The 20,815-nt window shown below is 37.2% G+C and overlaps 1 protein-coding gene across 3 annotated transcripts in view; it reads left to right on the forward strand.

Moving 5' to 3' along the window:
* Positions 1 to 706: 706 nt before the first annotated feature.
* Positions 707 to 20,815, forward strand: part of Snx6 (sorting nexin 6) — a 67,503-nt gene continuing 47,394 nt past the window's right edge. The window contains exons 1-2 of one of the 3 annotated variants that reach the window (XM_081725606.1): positions 709 to 952; positions 1,042 to 1,089. In XM_081725606.1, the coding sequence (XP_081581732.1) occupies positions 947 to 952; positions 1,042 to 1,089 (54 nt within the window). In that variant the 5' untranslated portion in view covers positions 709 to 946. Of the gene's footprint in view, positions 953 to 1,041; positions 1,090 to 20,815 lie in introns of all 3 variants that reach the window. The other 2 variants (XM_081725607.1, XM_081725608.1) reach the window with 2 other exon arrangements.

Genomic DNA, 20,815 nt, shown 5'->3' on the forward strand with positions numbered 1-20,815 from the left:
GCGGCTTCCAGATGTATGACATAAAAAGTACAGTCCAAAAAACAAATCAATCTGTGCTAGGTGGCCACTATAAGCACGAATATAATCGAGTCAAAGAATAGCAAAAGATCTTGGGCATTGTGGAAGTGGCAGCGTGGGGATGCGTTCAATGGTAGCAGGGCGTCAGCGAAGGTTAGTATACGCGTACGCGAGGATAGTAAAAGGAATTTTATTTTGGCAAAAACACGAGCTTCAATAGCGCTTGTCATGGTTTCATACTAGTAACGCTCCACTTGTAAACATAAAGTACAACTTCTGTACACTGTATAGAAATACAGTGCCCATGGTAAATGACATCTAATAGAGTCACCTTTCTAATGCACTCAGTTGTTTCGTCCATCGTAAATCACTTGTAATGATTTTACACAAGTAACCCTACGCTTGTAAACCTAAAATACAGCTGTATTACTTTGTGTAAAATTCTGTGGCTTGCAGAAGTTTGTTCTTTATAAATACGTCCTTTCATACAAAGTATTCAATTTTACCTGTATATCTTTGCAAAATGTGATGTGTCAAAAGTAATCCAGCACCGATTTTCCAACCTTTATGCAAATCATAGTTAGCAAGTCTAAAATAAATAAAAATGAGCCTGAAAAATCAATAGTCACGACTCTTGAAAATATTTTCAATGTCTATGGTGTCATTTGGGGGCGTTTACGAATCAAGTGATATTTCGTTATTCTGTTGTTTTTAGTGTAACTGCAATTGTTACGGAGTCGGCAAAGCACTTGTCTGTTCGCATATGAGCTATTATTTTTATAAGACAATTTAGCTTTTGAGATCGAGTGAAATAGCTAGTTTCAGTAGTGAATTCGTTTAACGTAAAGGAAATCTTGTAAAGCTTGACACTTGACAGGTCAACTTGCTTTACGCGTATCTACGGGTCACGTGAACGTCGCCAGCAGCCATGATGGTAGGTGGAAGAAATAATTACAAATTATTGTTTTTATAGTTTGTTTATACTAATATACGTATTAATTTGCTTTGTTTCAAATGTTGCAGGATGGGATTGATGACGGCCCAGAACTCCTGAATGATGATAATAGAAAGGTGAGAGACACTTAGTTTCCCGCAGTATTAAATGTTCGATAGAATTAACTCAAAATTGTTTTTAACATGAATAATATCTGTTGCTTCTTACTCTAACTGAAAGCTAAGTAAGTTTAGTTCAAATGTCATTCATGTTAATTAACGAACATTTTATGTAGGAGGAATGTAAATATACTTTACTTGATATAGTGCAAGGAATGGCAATTATTACAATAACCATACTGTTTGACAGATGTTATTTATACAGGTACATGTAAACCGGTTTGTCAGTTTTATTTAGATTTATCAAATACATGGCAGGGTTGGCAAAAACCATGGTTTTTATTGAAAAGACCAAAAAACCAGTTTTTTTTTGGTTTAAACCTGATTTTTTTTTTGTTTAAACCAGGTTTATCTGGTTTACATAATTTGCTCAGGGGGGCGCGGTGGCTCAGTGGTAGAGCGTTCACCTCTGGTGCTTGGGGTCCCGGGCTCGATCCCAGCCCCCGCCAAGTGAACTTTGTGGTGGACAAACACCGTGCTCGTGGATTTTCTCGGGGTTCTCCCGTTTCCTCCCACTTTTTTCATTCTACCATTTCACTCATCTCTCATTATCACCGTCTCCTTTAGCTTGACCGGCATATCCGTGGGACGTAAAACTCAAAGATTTTCATTTCATTTTACATAATTTGCTCTATGTATTTATATCATACGGACAGACATAAGTTTGTTTCGTCTTTGTGTTATTATAGAACAACCAGGTTATGCTGAAAGAGGTCACATACGATTAAAGCGGAATAAAAACAGCTTTTCAGCTTACATCCGAGCGAAATTGGCCTCCATTTGAACTCGAAACCGGGACCGATTGGACATAAATGCGATACGTCGGGGTATGTTTAGTACAAGGTGTCCAGAAACACGTAAAAAGAACAAAATTTACAGGAGAAATGAGTGATGCAAGTACTTAGACGTAACATAACATAACCAAATCTAACATAAACTAACGTAAGCTAACCTGAACTAACCTAAACTAACGTAATATTAGTAGAAATAAGCGAAATTCTATGATTTTTTGGAAAATTATGCGGGACTCCCACACTAATATAACATATAACAAACTAAACTAAACTAACCTAACTTAAACTAACCAACCCTACCCTAAACTGACCGAATGCGAACAGAAATTACCAAAATTGTAATATTTTTTAGAGAAGAGAGATGGACCCCTTCTGCTAAACATAGGCCGATACGTCTGCCGACTCACACACGAAGGACTCCTGATAAAAATACGTTGTACTGATCTTTACATACTTGTTAATGTAATTATCAAGAGTCATTTCGAAAGGGCAAAAAGATACAGTTGCAGAAGTGAAACCAATGTACAGAATTACATATGGACAATTTCAAAATACTGCAGAGTACAGGACTAATAATTTAGTCAAGTTAGTTCACTACGACTTTTATTTGTCCAAGTTAAAGAAATGCCATAACTTAATTTGCATATCAGTAAGAAAAGTGAATAAAGATGCACATTATTTGAGTCCACTTTGGCTCTGACCAATTTATACATAAATAGATACCAAAGATACTTCTGATTTCAATAAATGCCTCTCGTGATATTTATATGATCCTCTCCCCCAAAAGTACGGCAGTTCAATGTATTTTATCAACAGTAAACAGTATTAAAACGATAGAATATTTAGAATTTTCTTCGATTGCAATTGCCTAACAATAATAAACTATAAAAAATCACAAAAGAATCATTCATAAACTTATATATATATATATATATATATATATATATATATATATATAAAGTTGCTTTTGTAGTTTAATATTTTAATATCTTTGAGTAATGAATGGAGAACTTAGGTCTGAATATAATACTATAATATAAGAGAGTGAAACGTGATAACTCACAAATGTGTGTTCATCAGGATTTTACGAACATTTACCCTTTTACGAATATTTTTCGTTTTTTAATTTAAACCATTTTTTTTCTTTTTTTTTTTTATCAGCTGGTTTAAACCATAGTTTAAACTAAGACTTACCTTAGTTTACACCAGCCAACCCTGATACATGGTAATCTAATAGGAATATTAGGAGCAGATGAAGAACGAAAAAAGTCCGAGTAATTTACAGTTGTCTTAATGAGCTTTCCTATGTAAGGCAGATCCATATTTCTAAATCGAGAGGTCGTAAGCAGTTGTAATACGATATCCAGATTTGAAAAAAGTATAGTGAATGCAGGTTTACAATAATCCGTCAAATTAAAATAGTCTTAACTTTTTTTTTTTTTTTTTGCTTCAAATAATTCCCTAAGACTTTCTGGATTATTATTATCCTGGCCTGTCCAAATAATTGCGTACAGCTTGATGTGCGTGCAAACTGATCGGCTTACGAACGTATGCTATGACAACGGACTATGCAAACAACAAGATCCAACTTGTGTTAGGTTTCCAATAAAAGCAAGAATGCTATCTAACCGAATGAGGAAAGGAGTGCACCAGGGGGCCCGTGTGGTGGTGCGTCCGTGGAGAACGGGCATATCAGCGACGGGGCATATGTACATAAGCGGGGAAAGTGCAAAGAACACAAACAAACTTGTGTAGGTAAGTACTAAAAGCAATAATGGTGTTAACCCAGTCGGGGAATGTTCGTCGTCGTGAAATAGTGGCATAAACACTTGATATCGTAATCGTAATGGTTTCACGGAAATTAACTAATTATTCAGATACAGATCGTAGGTTAGTGTAGTGTACGTTAGATGAGGTTAGTAGAATATGTTATTTTTGTAGCGTAAGTTAAGTTAGTGCTTGTATATTGCATTTATATGTACTGTGATGTGGGTTTTCATAGTTGAACTAGTTCCTACAGCACTTGTATCGGTTTCACAGTAGTAACTCTGCACTTGTAAAAGAAAATGCAGCTTTTGTACACTGCACAAATACTACGCCGGGGAAAATACTTTTTTCTTTTCTTTTTCATATGCACTTACTTATTTTATCATAAAATATAACTCTGTTATTAACTATTTAATTCAACCGCCTGCAGAAATTTGTTTCTTATAACATGTCTTGTCTATGCTGAGCGTAGGTCTTGTACTTAAACTTGACCAGCATTTCTCGATAATATTATATCCATGTAGAACAAGCGGGGCACGGTGGCTCAGTGGTAGAGCGCTTACCTCTGATGCCTGGAGTAAATAGTTTGATCTCTGTTGAGGTAAGTTTATGATGGACAATATAGTGTCCGTGGGTTTTCTTGGGTACCCCTTTCTTCCGCATTATTATTCCACCAGTTCTTCCGTGAATAACGGAAGAATCATCCATTTTCCTTAGCCTAAATGCATAATCTTAGACGTTAAACTGAGAGATTTCAATAGAACCAACAATTAATAGTGAAAATATTGAAGTCGGGGAAGTATGAAGGATAGAAACTATATTTGACGCAGTCTTCTTAGGTTGTGTTAGCCCTTAGAATCCCGGAATATAATACTGACGTTAAATACCAGTGGGGTCCATTGGGCCCCAGAACTCAAAATGCATTATCCAAGTGCAATTTTATTCCATATAAATGAGAAATGGAATAGTTAACAAAGATCTTTAGATTTTGTCATCATACTACTCAGTACGCAGTGGTTTAGTGGTCAGTATTTGTAATGTTAATATAATTCAAATACATAATTTTACATGCTGGATAAGGATATTATTTTATTTCCTAAAGTTTTTATTTTTGGAATAATTAAAATTTATTTTCAATTTAATATTTAATATATTACTTTGCTGAAAGACAACATTTTAACCTTTTCAGAACGGGCAGGGATTTCAAGAAAATCGTAGACCTTTACTTTGGCGGCCCTAGCACCCCTCCTAATTCTTCCATGGGTATGAATTATACCTTGTTGGAAAGCTTATGAAACAAAGATTCTAGAAAGATAACCTTTGACGCTGCTGTACCCAACCGGTAGAAGAAGAAGAAGAAGAAGAAAGAAAGAGAAAAAGTGAAAAAAAAATTTTTTTTCGAAATTTGTGAGAGTATGGCAATGCTGTTTCTAGTCGTATGCTAGATAAAATATTCTGACCTGTAAACCAGACATTGATAATAATTATACCAAAAAATGAAGGGCAAAGGTACAATAGCTAGGTAAAAAAAATCGGAAGATAGAATCTAGGTGAATCATCCTGTTCCTATTTTCCCGAGAAATTTTCGTCTACCCTTACGTTGGCAGGCTTGGCGACGCCCCTAAATGTCACACATAAACAAACCATACCTCGTTGGAAACCTTATAGAACAGACATTTCAGCAAAGTAACTTTCGTGTCTCTCGGACCAAATTAGTAAAAGAAGAAGACGACGAAAATATTTTTTTTTTCAAAAATACAATTCTTCAGATTTTGTCAGACTGTGGCAACGCTGATATATACCGTACGCAAGCAAAAATTATCTCAGATTTACGCCAGACACTGGAAACAATGATATCAAAAAATGAAGGGATTAGATTCAATAGGAATGCAGGGAAAAATTCTGAAAACCGAGCCTACGTGAATCATCCTGTATTATTTCGATAGATTGTGGTATACGCTAACATTGGCAAGTCTGGTGATGCCCCTAATTGTCACAAGCATATCAGCTATACCTCGTTGGAAACCTTATGAGACACCCATTTCAACAGGGTAACTTTCGTGCCTCTCGGACCAAACTAGTAAAAGAAGAAGACGAAAGTCAAAATTTTTGCGAAAAAATCTATTTTTTCCAAATTTGTCCGACTATGGCAACACTGGTATCTGTCGTACGCAAGGAAAAAAATGCTTACATTGACGCCAGACATTGGGAACAATGATATTAAGAAATGAAGGGTTTAGGTACAATAGGAATGGAGGAAAAAATTCGGAACCCCGAACCTACGTGAATCATCCTGTATTTTGTTCGAGAGATTGTGGTATACGCTAATATCGGCAGGCTTGGCCACGCTCCTGATTGTCACAAACATATCAGCTATACCTCGTTGGAATCCGTATAACACACACATTCCAACAAGGCAAGTTTCGTGTCTCTTGGGCAAATTAGTAAAAGAAGAAGAAGACGAAAATCAAAATTTTGGTTGGAAAATCCATTTTTTTTAAATTTGTCGTACTATGGCAAAGCTGTTATTTCTCGTACGCAAGAAAAAAAAAAATCTCACATGTACGCCAGACATTGGGGATAATGATATAAAAAAATGAATGGTGTAGGTGCAATAGAAATGGAGGAAAAAATTCGGAGCACCGAATCTGCGTGGATCATCCTGTATTTTTTTTTCCATAGATTGTGGTATACGCTAATGTCGGCAGGCTTGGCCACGCTCCTAATTGTCACAAACATATCAGCTGTACCTCGTTAGAAAGCTTATGGAACAAACATTCCAACAAGATAACTTTCGTGTCTGTCGGGCCAAACTAGTAAAGGAAAAAGAAGACAAAAATGAAAATTTTGGGTGGAAAATCAAGTTTTTCGAAATTTGTCTGACTATGGCAACACTGTTGTTTGTCGTATGCCAGAAAAATAATTCTCACATTTACTCCCGTTATTGTGAACAATTGTGCAAAAAATAAACCGTGTAAGTGCAGTAGGAATGCACTCTTACTAACGGCAGAGAATAAACTCGCATTGGTTCACCTAATATTGTTCGTCGCAAGATCATTGCTTTTCTTTCCTTTTGCTTCGTCAGGAAGATTTTTTTCTAAAACTAAATAACTTGTCAAAGGAGGGAGTTGAAAGAAATGCATATTTACGACCCTTAGATTCAACTGATAGCTACAGCTGACTCTGACCAGGCTAAAAATAGAACGGTGCGTTCTGAGGTGATACCGTCAAATGGGGTGAATAGAAACACATTTTTGGCTATATGAGTATATAAGTCTGGTGATGTTAAAGATTTCGCGTATCTGATTATTCCAGAAAAAAGGTCTTAATATGCTAATGAAGTTCAGTAAACGTCATATTAATTTATCAACTCCACTTTTCTTCACCTTGATTTTTCTTCATGTTTCTGTTCACCCCATGCGTAGGGGTGAATAGAAACAATGACTTTATTTTCATTGTTGTTTCTTTTATACAATTGGAAAAGTAAAAAGAAACAGCGTATTTGTTGAAACGAACTATTAATTTAATACCTGCAAGATATAAGTTCAATAAGACCAGTATTACATAAGTTACAACCTTATAAAACAATACAATGCACAATATAGGTACAAACGACCATACAGTTTTGATTATATTTGAATAAGATTTAAACCACTGAAATCACCAGGGAAACTTATCATGAGTTGAGTTGATTTTGAGGTTAACGTCCCGTTCAGCAGCGAGGCTATATGAGACGTGGACCTACTGATTAACGTGGAATCTGAACCACATGGGCTCCCGCCGGGAATCGAACTCGGATCTCCCACGCCAAAGGCGCGTACGCTAACCGCTTAGCCACGAAGGAGCCCGAAACTTATCATATACTTAAAGTGTGCTGATGAACTCCTAATAAAACCCAACAGTTTCGTAACAATATCCTCATGTAGTAAGAACGATTCTTCAGAAGTTTCTGAAAATTTCATTGTTTATGTGCTCTCTTATAAAACACTCCCACATATCCATCATGTTCACATTTTCGCACTTGGGTAGTGAATAGTCTCATCGAGTTTTAGCTTCTCATAAACCTTTACCACGGCAAAATCACCAGCTTTAGAACACCATCATCGTTTGTGATCGTCTGGAACGCTGTCTTTCTCCTCTTCCGACAATACAAGGGTAAGTTAAGTTTCGTTGTGATTTGATGAAAATGTATCATTTTCAGAAAACAAACCAAAACTCTTACCAGAAACATCTATTCGTACTCTCTTCTTCCCTTGTTTAATTTTTCCATCTTCTCTTATGCTCTAGAGAAGATCCATAAGGGAACGGTTTACAGTCTGAGATGTGTTTTGCTGTTCTGTTTCTTCTCGCTCGTTCTCTCTTTTTGGCAGCATCCTTTGTATTTGGTCTCGACAAAGAGGAAAAATTCCACACTTTTCAAATCCAGCCCTGATATTTTCCTCCTTCAGTTTGTCACACTTTTTTTTTTTTTTTCAGAAGACTTGGAAATTTGTTCTTAGAGATGGTTGATTCATTCCTATCAGGTCCTTTTTCTCAAGGATTTTCCACTCCTCAAGAAGTGTTTCTATTCACCACACTAATTGAAAATCATAACAATAACCCAGTAAAGTTAAATTTTGATTACATATAATTTACAAAAGGAAAACTTTTACTATGAACGTCAGTAAATGAAACAACAAATTACAAAATAGGCATATGTTCAAATGCAACAAATATGAAAATGTCATACTTACCAAGAAAGTTTGAGGAGCGCTAAAATACTGTGTAAGATTTCAGTAACACATTAATGCTACTGCCGTCTACCTCAGTGTTCCCAACTCAGTAAATCATTTTGTCTCTGCCCTGAACACTTTAGCCGTATAAGACTATGTTAAGAAATTTCAGTTTCCTTGATTAATTTATCGTCCAGATAAATCCAAAACTAATCTGGGAGTTTTGTTTCTATTCACCCCATTTGACGGTAACTGTTTTCGTTTCGCTCTCTCTCTCTCTGTGTGTGTGTGTGTATGTCTGTTCAATAAGTTATCTTGTTAGAATGTCTGTTCTATAAGCTTTCCACCGAGGTATAGCTGATATGTTTTTGACAATTAGGAGCGTGGCCAAGTCTGCCAATGTTAGCTTATACCACAATGGGTGATATCAATAAAAATAAGTAACTACTCCTGAGAAGTCCTGCTCGAGAATCGGAGTAACTACACCTGGAGTAATCTCCTCCCTTAATTTCGTATCAATAAAACAAGCCACTACTCAGGTCTAGTCTCCTCCAGATTTATGAACGTTTACTCGCGCTTCCTCTGCACGTAGCACTGAGTCGTATCAATAAAAGTAGTGATTACTCATTTCTCCCATTCATCGCGGTCATTTCGTTGTTTTTAACCTATGGCGTAGTATCTTAAAAGCCATGAAACGGGCAAGTAGCAACGATAGCTTCAATCAAAGTGCATTTGTGGATATTGTAAAAGAGTTTCCAGTGGTACTTTCAAAGTCACAGCTACCAGAAAGTAAACGAAGGAAAGCCGAAACTTTGAAGGTAATTACAGTGAAATGCAACGAAATATCAAATACATCTACGACTGAGACACAAATTCAAAATAGAATCTTTAATATTCGAGCGAGAATAAAACAAAAATAAAAAAGAAGAAAGAAAAAAACGGGAAAGAAGAAAGTAATACTGAAACCATGGGAATGAACCTATTTGAGCTGATGGATGTTGATTGGAATCCAGCAATATCAAGATTAACACGACAAGCGCATATCACGTGTTGTCCAAGGTCTTTGTAGATTGTTTGGCTTTAAGAACGAAATCAGACACTTGGCTCCTTTGTTTTCTTTTTAAAAAAGTCCAGCCACCCACGTCATAAATCACGTCCATCTGATTGCATTTTCCACACCATACGTGTCCCCTTTCGCCTTGACATAAACAAAATACATTCTCATGTATACACCCTTTCTATCAACGTTGAGTTGAGTTGATTATTAGTTTAACGTCCTTTTCAGTAGCGTGCCTATATGAGACAGAACCCACTGATTAACATGGAATCCAAACCACATGAGCTCCTGCCGGGAATCGAACGCGGGTCTCCTATGCCAAAGGCATGTACGCTAACCGCTTAGCCACGAAATAGCTCTTCCTATTAACGTATTACTCTCCAAAATACTAGGTTTCTTTAATGCCAATTGTGTATAGTCAAGTGCTCCGATAGCACCCGGAAATGTATATTGTTCTTGCCACTCCCTTTGCTGTTTGTATATTACGCACACTTCCGGAAACAATCCATTTTCAGGTAGTCATAGACAGTACTTTGAGCCACACCAGAATCCCCTGACATTCCGACCTGGAATCCCGGATCACTCAAGTAACGCAAGAAAACCAAGAGCACCGATTTCTCTGTAAATTTGGGGGGGAGGGCATTCAGATGCAGCAGGTATATATATCAGTATTTTAAGACAAATTGCACTCTAATTATGCCAAATATTGTATATTCATAAATACAATAGGGGGCCCACATGAGCTTTGGGGGGCCTGGGCCCCCACAGGATCGGCGCCCTTGAAGAAAACCCGCATCTTTTCATCATTACGTAGTCCACCACCCCGAATTTCGGTTGATTCTCCTTAAAAAATGTTGTGCTAATCACTACATTTTCTTTCATAAACTTATAATGCTTTTTGTAATCACCATTTCCAACATTTCTATGCAGTTTATAAGTTTTTCTACGTAGTAAAACAATCATATACTCTGCCATATTTCGCACGGAGTCACCTATTTAGCTTGCTCCACAAATTTGGAGAAGTTACTAGCATCACAGAGGAGTCTTTCATTTTTATTGATATCAAACGCGGAGTAGTTACTCGGCTCGAGAATAGAGGTGTGGTTACTTCAAAAGGGCGGGGCTTCTCCGAGGTCAGCCGAGACGACTAGTGCTCAGTTCTCTTTTTATTGATACCAATGCGAGTAACTACTTCAAAATTGGGCGTAATGAGTAACTTCTCCGTTTTATTGATATCACCCAATCTCTCGAAAACATACAGGATGATTCACGTAGGGTCGGCGTTCCGAATTTTTTTCTTCAGTCCTATTCCACCTAAACCCTTCATTTTTCTATATCGTTGTTTCCAATGTCTGGCGCAAGTGTGAGAATTATTTTCCTTGCGTACGACAAATAACAGTGTTGCCATAGTCTGACAAATTTCGAACCCCCCAAAATTTTGACTTTCGTCTTCTTCTTCTTTTACTGGTTTGGCTCGAGACACACAAAAGTTACCTTGTTGGAATGTTTGTTCCATAAGCTTTCCAACGAGGTATAGCTGATATGCTTGTGACAATTAGGAGCGTGGCCAAGCCTGCCGATATTAGCGTATACCACAATCTATCGAAAAAAATAGAGGATGATTCACGTAGGTTCGAGGTTCCGAATTTTTTTCTTCACTCCTATTGCACTTACACCATTCATTTTTTTATATCGTTGTTCCCAATGTCTGGCCTAAATGTGAGATTTTTTTTTCCTTGCGTACGAAAAATAACAGAGTTGCCATAGTCCGACAAATTTCGAAAAATTTGATTTTCCACCCAAAATTTTGATTTTCGTCTTCTTCTTCTTTTACTGGTTTGGCCCGAGACACACAAAAGTTACATTGTTGGAATGGCTAATCTATAAGGTTTTCAACGAGGTATGGTTTGTGTGTCTGTGATAATTAGGAATGTCGCTAGGGCTGTCAACGTTATAGTACATTACAGTGGATATTGAATAATATACAGGATGTGTCACGTAGGTGTGGGGTTCTGAATTTCCTTTTCCATTTGTATTGAACCGATGGGTTTGACTTTTGTGTATCATTGTCCCAAATATCTGTCGTAAATGTGAGGTTTTTTTTTTTCTTGCGTACGATGAATAACAATGTTGCCAGAGTTCCTCAAATTTGAAATATATTTTTTTTGTCTTTATAAGAAAATATACAATAAGAAAAAGGGTAAATTCAATACCCCTCCTATTCACCCCTCTCAAGCCCAAAAGTCATGGACTGGGTATGGCTAGTTAGTATGTTCATTTGTCTCTATGGATGCCATTTTTTATCCTTGTAGCTCCATCAGGGGGGGTACCTCCCCCCAAATTCTGAAGGGAGAGAAGGAACACTATAAACACCCAACTTTGCCCCCCTCCCCCTTCACGGAGAGACCCATTACATGAATGATATACACAGGATTAGAAAGTTCCATCCTTTCTGAAGAGATACATACCAAAATCATATCTCTAGGTTAATTAGGAGCTGAGCTAGAGAGGTTTGAATTGCTGGCTCAAGGGATGAGCCGTTCGTCCTGAAAAGGTTAATGATTTTATAACTCAGAATACACAAGTAGTTAAATGAATTGATCCAATATATTTAGCCAATAACGTACTCTTTACAAAGAGCTTAAGCACATGTCACACAAAACTTTCGGAGGTTTGTTGCAAACACAGGTTTTGCGCCTGGTGCAAGTTGACCTGGTTTGTCTGTCCTTTCCACAGTCACAAATACAACAACGATTTTTCTTTCGAGCTGCTGCTTGCTCATCCTTGGCTGTATTCTTGGAAGTATTTGGACTGTCACAAATGTTTTGGAAAGTCCATAATGTATAAGAATTTATTTCAGTAGTATTGTAACAACCAACGTCAGATGCTTTGAAAGCAAAGTGTGCAAGTTCTAAACTTGTGAAAAAATATCACACGTGATACTGCGGACACTCTTCTGAATATATTCCGTGAGATCCGTGACCATTCTTCTACCTTGTTTTTTCTGGAATCTTCTGAGCTCTTCCCCGTGTATACTTGCATCCTCCAGACATATTTTAGGTTATTGTACTGTCACATATAGCCCAAGTTTTAATACCATACTCTCTTAATTTAGAAGGTGTGTACATTTTGAACGGACATCTGCCCCTGGAAATCAGCAGCTACTTCTGTAGTGTCATATATGGTCATGTCACATGTCCTTCGATCCAATTCTCATTCCACATACGAAAAAATTCCTTGATTAGCTCTAGTTTATTTTAGGATCTTGTTTCTGCGTCACTCGGCAGCATTATCAAATTAAGATTTATTCATATCTATTACGTTATATTATCTTGAAAAATATTGGACGGCAACCCGAGCGACTCCATGATCTTGAGTTACATTATCTAGCTGTAAAACGTAAAGGTCCTACCTTTTCACTAACAATGTTTCTGCTTAGAATTCTACCTTGAATCGCTGTACGTGGTTGAACTTACCAAATTTCACCACTTTTTGAGACATAGAATCTCCCTTCATTACCTGACCCAATGCCTCCTGTTCATTATTATTTACATTTGAGCCACTATCACTGTTACCCTCTTCCAAAAAAAACATCATCTGGTTTATTGTCATCATCTGAAGAAAAGTAGTCACAGTCTTCTTCAGAATCCACTTTCTTCCCGACGAAGCAATTGAGGTACTTTGGTCCTCTTCCACTTATTGTCAGTACATGAAATACTACCGAAATCACTAGAAATTTCCGAAATCGCACTTCAGTCTTGATGTCTATTTTGCATTGAACGGTTATTCCATTTTAAAAAATAAAACAGTCACATCGACTGCTAGAATTTGTATTTTACTTATATTTTGACAATAAATTGTAAACATCGTAATCTTGTCTTGCAGTACATTGTGCTATTTTACATTGTTGGTATTATATCTTACCGTAATTTGCACTTCAAAGATCTAATATAAGGAATTTCATAACTAACAATAGTAGTACATTCATGGCGCCACTATTGAACATTTAAGAAACAAGAGAGAAGAATCCAAAATCATGGGTTCCATTGGACCCCATCTGGTAAACAATGCTATATCATTAATTTTTTCAGAGAAAATAACAAGGAAATAAAATGACACTTAAGTAACGGAAAGAACAAACTAAAATACTAAAAGTAACGGCGTAACATTGAATTCGAGTTAAATCAATACGAACTGTAAACTGCCAAACATAGTCGTGGGGTCCATTGGACCCCATTGGGAGTTCTAGGGTTAAGGTGAAGTAGAAATAGTCAGGTACAATTTGGTAGTTGCAGATTTGCAATTTGATATGATTTGTGTTTACTTCGATATTCAGGGAGTTACTTTAAAAATTGTTGTTTATGGGAGAAGTTAGTCCGTGATTCAGGTGGACTGTAGAAGAGGTTAGTCGCTATAACTAAGTACAGAAAGAGTTGATCATTTTCTTCACGACTGGTTATAAAATAACTTTTTGCCTGTACTAATTACCCTCACAAGGGCTTTCGTACCTCTAACCACGGGTTAGAGATCGTGCATGTAGGGTTACCGTTCGACGAAGACACCGGATGGAGCCAGATGTTGGCGAGGGCAAACGCCAAAGGCGTTGCTATTTGTAGCGCGAAGACACGTAAAGGTGGAGACGACGTCGTAGACATTGCCCTTCGTACTTTCTAAATATACTTTCCTCATTTACTTTCTTGGAGATGCCTTACATGTGGAAACACTTTTATGATTGTACATCATGAAGTAACACTAGCTAGTTTTACATAGTGTACTTCATTTCATTTTGTAATGGCTTCCTCATGGACAGTTACTTGCTGAAAACCTTCCACTTTAGATAATGTGTTTCTACATAATTACGAATCTCAGTTAAGATCCCCACCTATCTTGATTACTTATACAATATTCTTTTAAAATAATATTGCACATAGGTTATTCCATGTAAATCACTCAGGCCATAAAACGTACCTATTGAATTTTTCATGCCACTTCGCACAGTTGTTAGGACCAACAAGTTAGTAACCTATGTGAAAATTTTCTTCTGTTCGTATAATTCCGGAGATACAGGATGCCAGAATTTAAGAAAAATACTCCTAAATGTTATTTACTAGCTTCTACTTGTGACTGCTACCGTGTTGGAGGAAAAACGTCATAACTTACTGGCTAAGGAGCTTATTCGTGTCGAATTTTTACCAATTACCAACTGAAGCATAAAGTTTTAGGGAAGACTCTTTCATGAACCTTGTTCCTCTGGTTGAAGATGAAGATCTAAAAATACAATATTGGGCAACTAAATAAAAAAGGTTTTGAGTATATTACATGGAGTCACAAAATAAGTTTTATCACCAGGAGATAACTTTCCTTTTAGTTCAATAACGAACCTGAAAGTTGATAGAAAAATCCTGTTGGATAAAAATTCTGAGTTTTCGAATGCTAAGGAAGTACAATTAGTTGCGTTACTAAATAACTGCTCAAAAACAGTGTAGGGCATATTCTGGAAACAGACTTGAAATATTTGAGGAATTGAGACCAAATTTGGATATGAGTAAAAAGCCTAAGAGTGCTTTATGATGGCGATAATTTCATCGCGACTATTTTGAAATCCAGCATCTTGAATTTAGTTTGAGAATGTTAAATCAGAAGGGGGATTGAGTTACATTGTTTTAGTTTTTTTTTTCTCAAAAATCTTCATGTATTTTTTCCTTGTGTTTTATTTATTTATTTATTTATTTATTTATTTTTATTTTATTTATTTTATTTTATTTTATTTTTTTTTTTGCTTGTGATTACTTGCTTATGAACCGTGTTTGACCTGTAAACTGTTTTGTACCTTAAACCCCTTTTCCATATGTATAAAATTTTGGAAAGAAAAATGAGCATTTCAAACGTAATTTATTTTCTAATTAGCAGCCTCACTTAGTGTTCATCTGACCTTGAAAGTCAGAGAAATTAAAATGATTCAGAATAATGCTTAAAAATATACCAAAAGTCAGGAAAATTGCTATATTTCACAGAGGAGTCGCAAAGGGTTTTTAGCTGTCCTTGGAAGATATGAATAACCTCAAAGATTCAAGACTGTTGTAAAAAGTTGACGATAAAGGCTGGAAAAGAAAATTATCTTTAGAGATAAGGAAGCTTAAGGGGCACCAAGAAGATTTTAAATCTTTAAACTTTGAAAGAACAAGTCAGGAATTGAAATGCTACTGAAGAATAAAATAAGTTATGAATTGTTGGTTGTAGATAAAGATACTGCTGTTGATAATGTTTTATTGTGTATGAGTGTATGCCCAGATACGAGGGTCACTACGAAAGTTTTGAGATGTGAAATAACTTACATACTTGAAATCAATTTAACACTTACATTTTCTAAAGTATTCACCATTGCACTGTACACACTTTTGCATCCTCGAAAACCACTTTTGGAAGCAATGTTGCCAGTCTTTTTCTTCAAGTGTTGAAAGTTCATTCTCGTAAGCCACCACAGCTTCTTTAGGGCTGCAAAATCTCTTCCCACGCATGAGATCTTTGATCCTGGGGAACAGGAAAAAATCACGCGGGGCCAGGTCAGGGCTATACGGCGGATGAGTCATAAGTTTAACCTCCGTAGATTCTAAAAACTGAATTGTGATGTTGACCGTGTGTGCGGACTTGTTATGATGAAGCAGGATCCCACGCTATCCAGTTCTTGGACGCCGTTCCCGAAGCTTTTGGAACAGTTTTGTTGGGCAAACAGTGGTGTACCACTGAGCAGTAACAGTCCTTTGTTCTTCAAGTGGAACAGTTGCAATATGGCCAGATTTGGAGAAGAAAGTTGTGACCATCTTCTTCCCCACACTTCGCGGTCGCTTCACTTTCATGGGTGGATTTTCGTCTGGAAAGATCCAAACTGTAGACTGGCGTTTATTTTCAGGGTCAAATTGATAGATCCAAGTCTCATCACCAGTAACAATGTCAGAGACGCGTCGAGAATTGCCTCCATCAAATCTTGCAAGCATTTCTTCACACCATTTCACACGCATGCGCTTCTGCTGTTCAGTCAAAGTGTGAGACACCCAACGAGATGAAACCTTCCTAAGCCGAAGATGATCATGAAATAATTTTTGTTACTGCTGGCAATCCAATGTTCATTGTAGATTCAATGTCCTTGAAAGTTGTTCGAGGATTTTCTCGAGTCCTTTGTTCCACAGCGGCAACGTTTTCGTCTGACACAGCTGTTGCCGGACGTTCAGCTCTCTCTTCATCTTCAAGCGATGTTCTGAATTCACCAAACCACCGAAAAATTGTAGCACGGGAAGGAGGAAGGTCCCCGAATGCCCCCTGCAAACGGTCAAGGCTTTGTGTCTCGTTCAAACCACTTTTGAAATCGTAAAGGATCATTGCCCGAAAATGTTCCCTTTCGAGCTCCATTCTAGACAGCCGAATACTGCTCACATCAACGAACAAGTGAAGGCGATACGGCCACGCCGATAAGCGAGGCGAGTTGAAACTTGCTTCGCTTTGGATACCACTACCGAACGCAATTGTTGGAATTCAAATACTGTGCCACAATAATGCGTATCTCAAAACTTTCGTAGTGACCCTCGTATTAAAAATCTCGTTAGTGTATAATTATTGTTTGATATTAGTGTTAGTAAGTATTTGCAGTAAGAAAGTAAGCTTGTACTGTATTTAAAAGAAAAAGCGTTGAATGACAGAGAGGTGATGGAAGCCAATTAAGAGTTGTCCTTTTTTTTCTACACGTTGCCATAAGTGATAGTGTTCCGGTGTTTTTTTTTTAAGTAACAACATTGTTTTATATACGTTAAATCAACACATAACATATGCGTTTAAAAAAGTGGACTGGAACAATGTACAGCCTATTCTAAAAAAGGCTGACCTCGTTGTTGCGAGTTGTTTCACAATCTAATGAATGAAACTTTGCAAGCAGCCTTATTAGATAATCAGCTATTTTCCCCTATACGCAAGAAATGCATTTAATTCAGTAATTATCAACCGGAGTGTCGTGGCACACTAGTAAGTCTGGATGGCTGATAAGAATGACGAATATAAAGGAATTAATTTTCAGTAGTCTGCTGATCTAACGTGAGCATACCGTTGAGAATTCTTGTGGTGTAGTTAACTTTTCTAGCATTGAAAATGTTCTGAAGGCTGTTGAGTCGAACCAACTGAAATCTCTTGATTGTATTCATTCGAGGATACTGCTTTCGAGACTTCTCTTTGAGAAGTTGCTATAATTCCTCAGGATTAGTTGTGAGCCTAGAAACAAAGGTAAGGGCGTTAGGGTTCCCGCAAAACAAACACGGTGAGAACCACTTCTAGGTTTTTCACCAAATCTCGGATATTCAACACCGGATCTATTCCTGGAGTATTCTGTACTATGTGTGGTGTTACAATATCATGGTGGAAAGCTTCAGTCATGATGACTGGCAGCTGTTAATACCAATTTAGAGACGTTAACCACTAGACCGCGGGTCAGGATAGTCCGGTTTAAGTTTTTAATGTATAAAAGATTTATTGAATTTCAACGTTTCGGTAACTTCTTTGGTTTTGTAGTGCTTGGTTGTAAGTTTGTTAAATATTTCTTTCAGTGATATAGAACCATGTAATTTTAAGACTGCTGTTCCATTTACACCTTACCAGAATTCTATAATTTGAATATAATTTTTAAGTCCTTTAGGCAGCTTTGGCTCAGGCCGGACGGATGATGAGAGGATGAATTGGTGGAATGATGAGCTTGGGAGGAAACTGGATAGCCTTGAGAAAACACACACACACGGTGTTTGTACCCCACAAAATCCACATGGTATGAGAAGGGATCGAACTTCAGTTTCTGTAATGAGAAAGGGTGACCCATGGCAACAGAAGTGAACTCTACCATTAAGCCACTGCGGCCCTACACAGGACTCGTCTAAGATCATATCGTTACTGATAAAATTTTGAATTTATTGCCTTTATGAAATTTCACCATGCGCAAAACGATAGACCACGCGTTCACGAATTTTGTCATTTAAACGAAAGACATTAACAATTCAACTTTAACGTGCAGTTGCATTATTAATACTTATTTTTCAGTTAATATTAATGCTATTATATTATCTATTTTGTGCATCATATTGTAAATGTCTTTTCTCTGCTCATCACACACAAAAATATATATGGAGAGACGAGAGAAACAGAAGAATGGGGATAAAAGGATTAAATGTAGGAACGCCCACAGTTATCCTTCCTTCCTCTTTCTATTTTACACATCACACTCTTTCCCTATTTTACACGTAAGTAAATAAAAACAGAGAAAGACAACTAAAGGAAGAGTCAGACTCGAAAAGACCTAAAAAAGGAAGATGATGAAGGAAAGTGAATATCAGTAGATTAAACGTCGAACATTTTCGTTGCTGTATTACGATAATACACAAGTTTATTAATCTCGATTGTTCAACGATTTGCATTTCGTAGCCAGGACATGATTCTGATACAAAACAAAGGTGACATGATTCTGATCCACTATGAAAAACAAAAGTCGTAGCTTAGCTGGGATGGAATCTCAACCTACAGATTCAAAATCCAACACGTTAATAGTTGTATTACATTGGACACGGTTTTTTCTAAGATCGTGTTATAATAATTTTATTCGGCAGCATCAGAAGAAAGGAAATTTACACCAGTTGTGTCTGGAAGTCTTCTTCAGTGGTTAGAATTCTTTACTACTTTGTATGTCTTGTTAAAAACTTTTTCCAATGTCATGCTTAGTTTGAAATCGTAGGTAACACTGGTTGCGTGCTTGCAAATTCTATACTTTTGTCCTTTGATGAAGAGCAGTTATTGTATTATTTACTAGTAGTACAAAATACTTAGCTGGACCAGAACTCGCACCTGTGTCACTGTGGCACTATGTTAGAAACCAAGTCTTTAACAATGCACTATTTATAACCAAATAAATATTTTCAAGATTTATCTTTTTAAAACATCATCAGATTGAGTTATGCTAAGTGGAGCATTTTATTGTACAGGGTGTCCCAAAAGTAGGTATACACCCCTGCATTGATCAAGCATAACGTTCTAGTTTGTGGGTTTATTTGCTTCGGGCTTAAGTTATAAGTAAAAGGATGTTAAGAATAAATAATAAAGAAAGGAGGTCTACCTGTTTGATAACAATAAGAAATGATACAAAATACGGGACGGGACTGTATAACTCCTTTTTGGCCACCCTGTACATTAGTGATTTCAAATGAAAATTAGATTGGTTTAGGTTAGTAATAATAAAACAAACTTACTTCTTGCGTAAGGGATATTGATTTCGTAACAACAAGTCTGTGGATGCTTTTTCGAGGTTTAATCCAGAATTATTTTTTGTATGTATGAAGACAGTGTAACAATTCACTTTGTTAAAACAGCTTTATTATTATGGAATTTCATTTCTGGAAACTATTCTTGCTGTTATTATATTCCTTGCACTATTTTAAAATTCATTGTACGAATGATGACAAAATCGTTCCCTACAATGGACGTGCGCTGCAAAGTAACCAATCGCATGCCAGCTACGAGCTCTAATTATCTTATGGGGGAGCTAAACTGGAACTGGCATACGAATAAATATCTCAGCCGCTGCAGTAAGACGATGGATCCGGCAATATTGTACTACAGGTCGGACTAGTAGTTTTAAGATCCCCTGGTCATCCTCATGTGTCTACCGAAGCGGAAGCTGCGAGATTACTAAACGAAGCGTAATTAGACCCACCGATGTTTTGACAGCTAAGGAAAACTTCCCACTTCCTTAGTTGCACACAAATAGCGTTCCAAAGGCTTTACAATGCTCTGTTATGTGGCTGTGTTGCTGCCTTGAATGTAAAACGTAGAAAAAGTTAGAAGCACAAATTTTGCCTCCTTTGCATTTGCACATGTGATTGTGGATGGCGACTGGGAAAACGTAGTTTTCTTAGATTAATCCATGTTCATATCAAATATGGGGCGCAGTTGTGTGGATCGTTCGAGGGGCGTCCGCTGTGTCGCTAAATATGTAGCTGGTTGCAATCGCAGTGGTCATGTCTGTTCCATGTTGCGGTTGATATCCAATCGCGGTGCAGAATAGCTTCACAGAATTCAAGCGCACGTGGGCAGTGCTTAGTAGTTACACATCATGGTGCCATCAGCACAAAGACTTCAGCCTCATTTTATCATTTCTATTCCGGTAAGACCAGACCCCAATATATACTTTCCGTGTGGTTCAGGAATGATTCACAGGTCAGCCTGAGATTGACTGGCCACTTCGGGGAACAGACTTCAATCCCATGGAAAATATGTCGGAAGAGGTAAATCGTACTCGAAGGGACAGTTGCTTAAGGCAGATCCACCAAGGA

Source organism: Thermobia domestica, chromosome 9, assembly GCF_964235325.1.
Source record: "Thermobia domestica chromosome 9, izTheDome1.hap1.1, whole genome shotgun sequence".
Taxonomy (NCBI): domain Eukaryota; kingdom Metazoa; phylum Arthropoda; class Insecta; order Zygentoma; family Lepismatidae; genus Thermobia; species Thermobia domestica.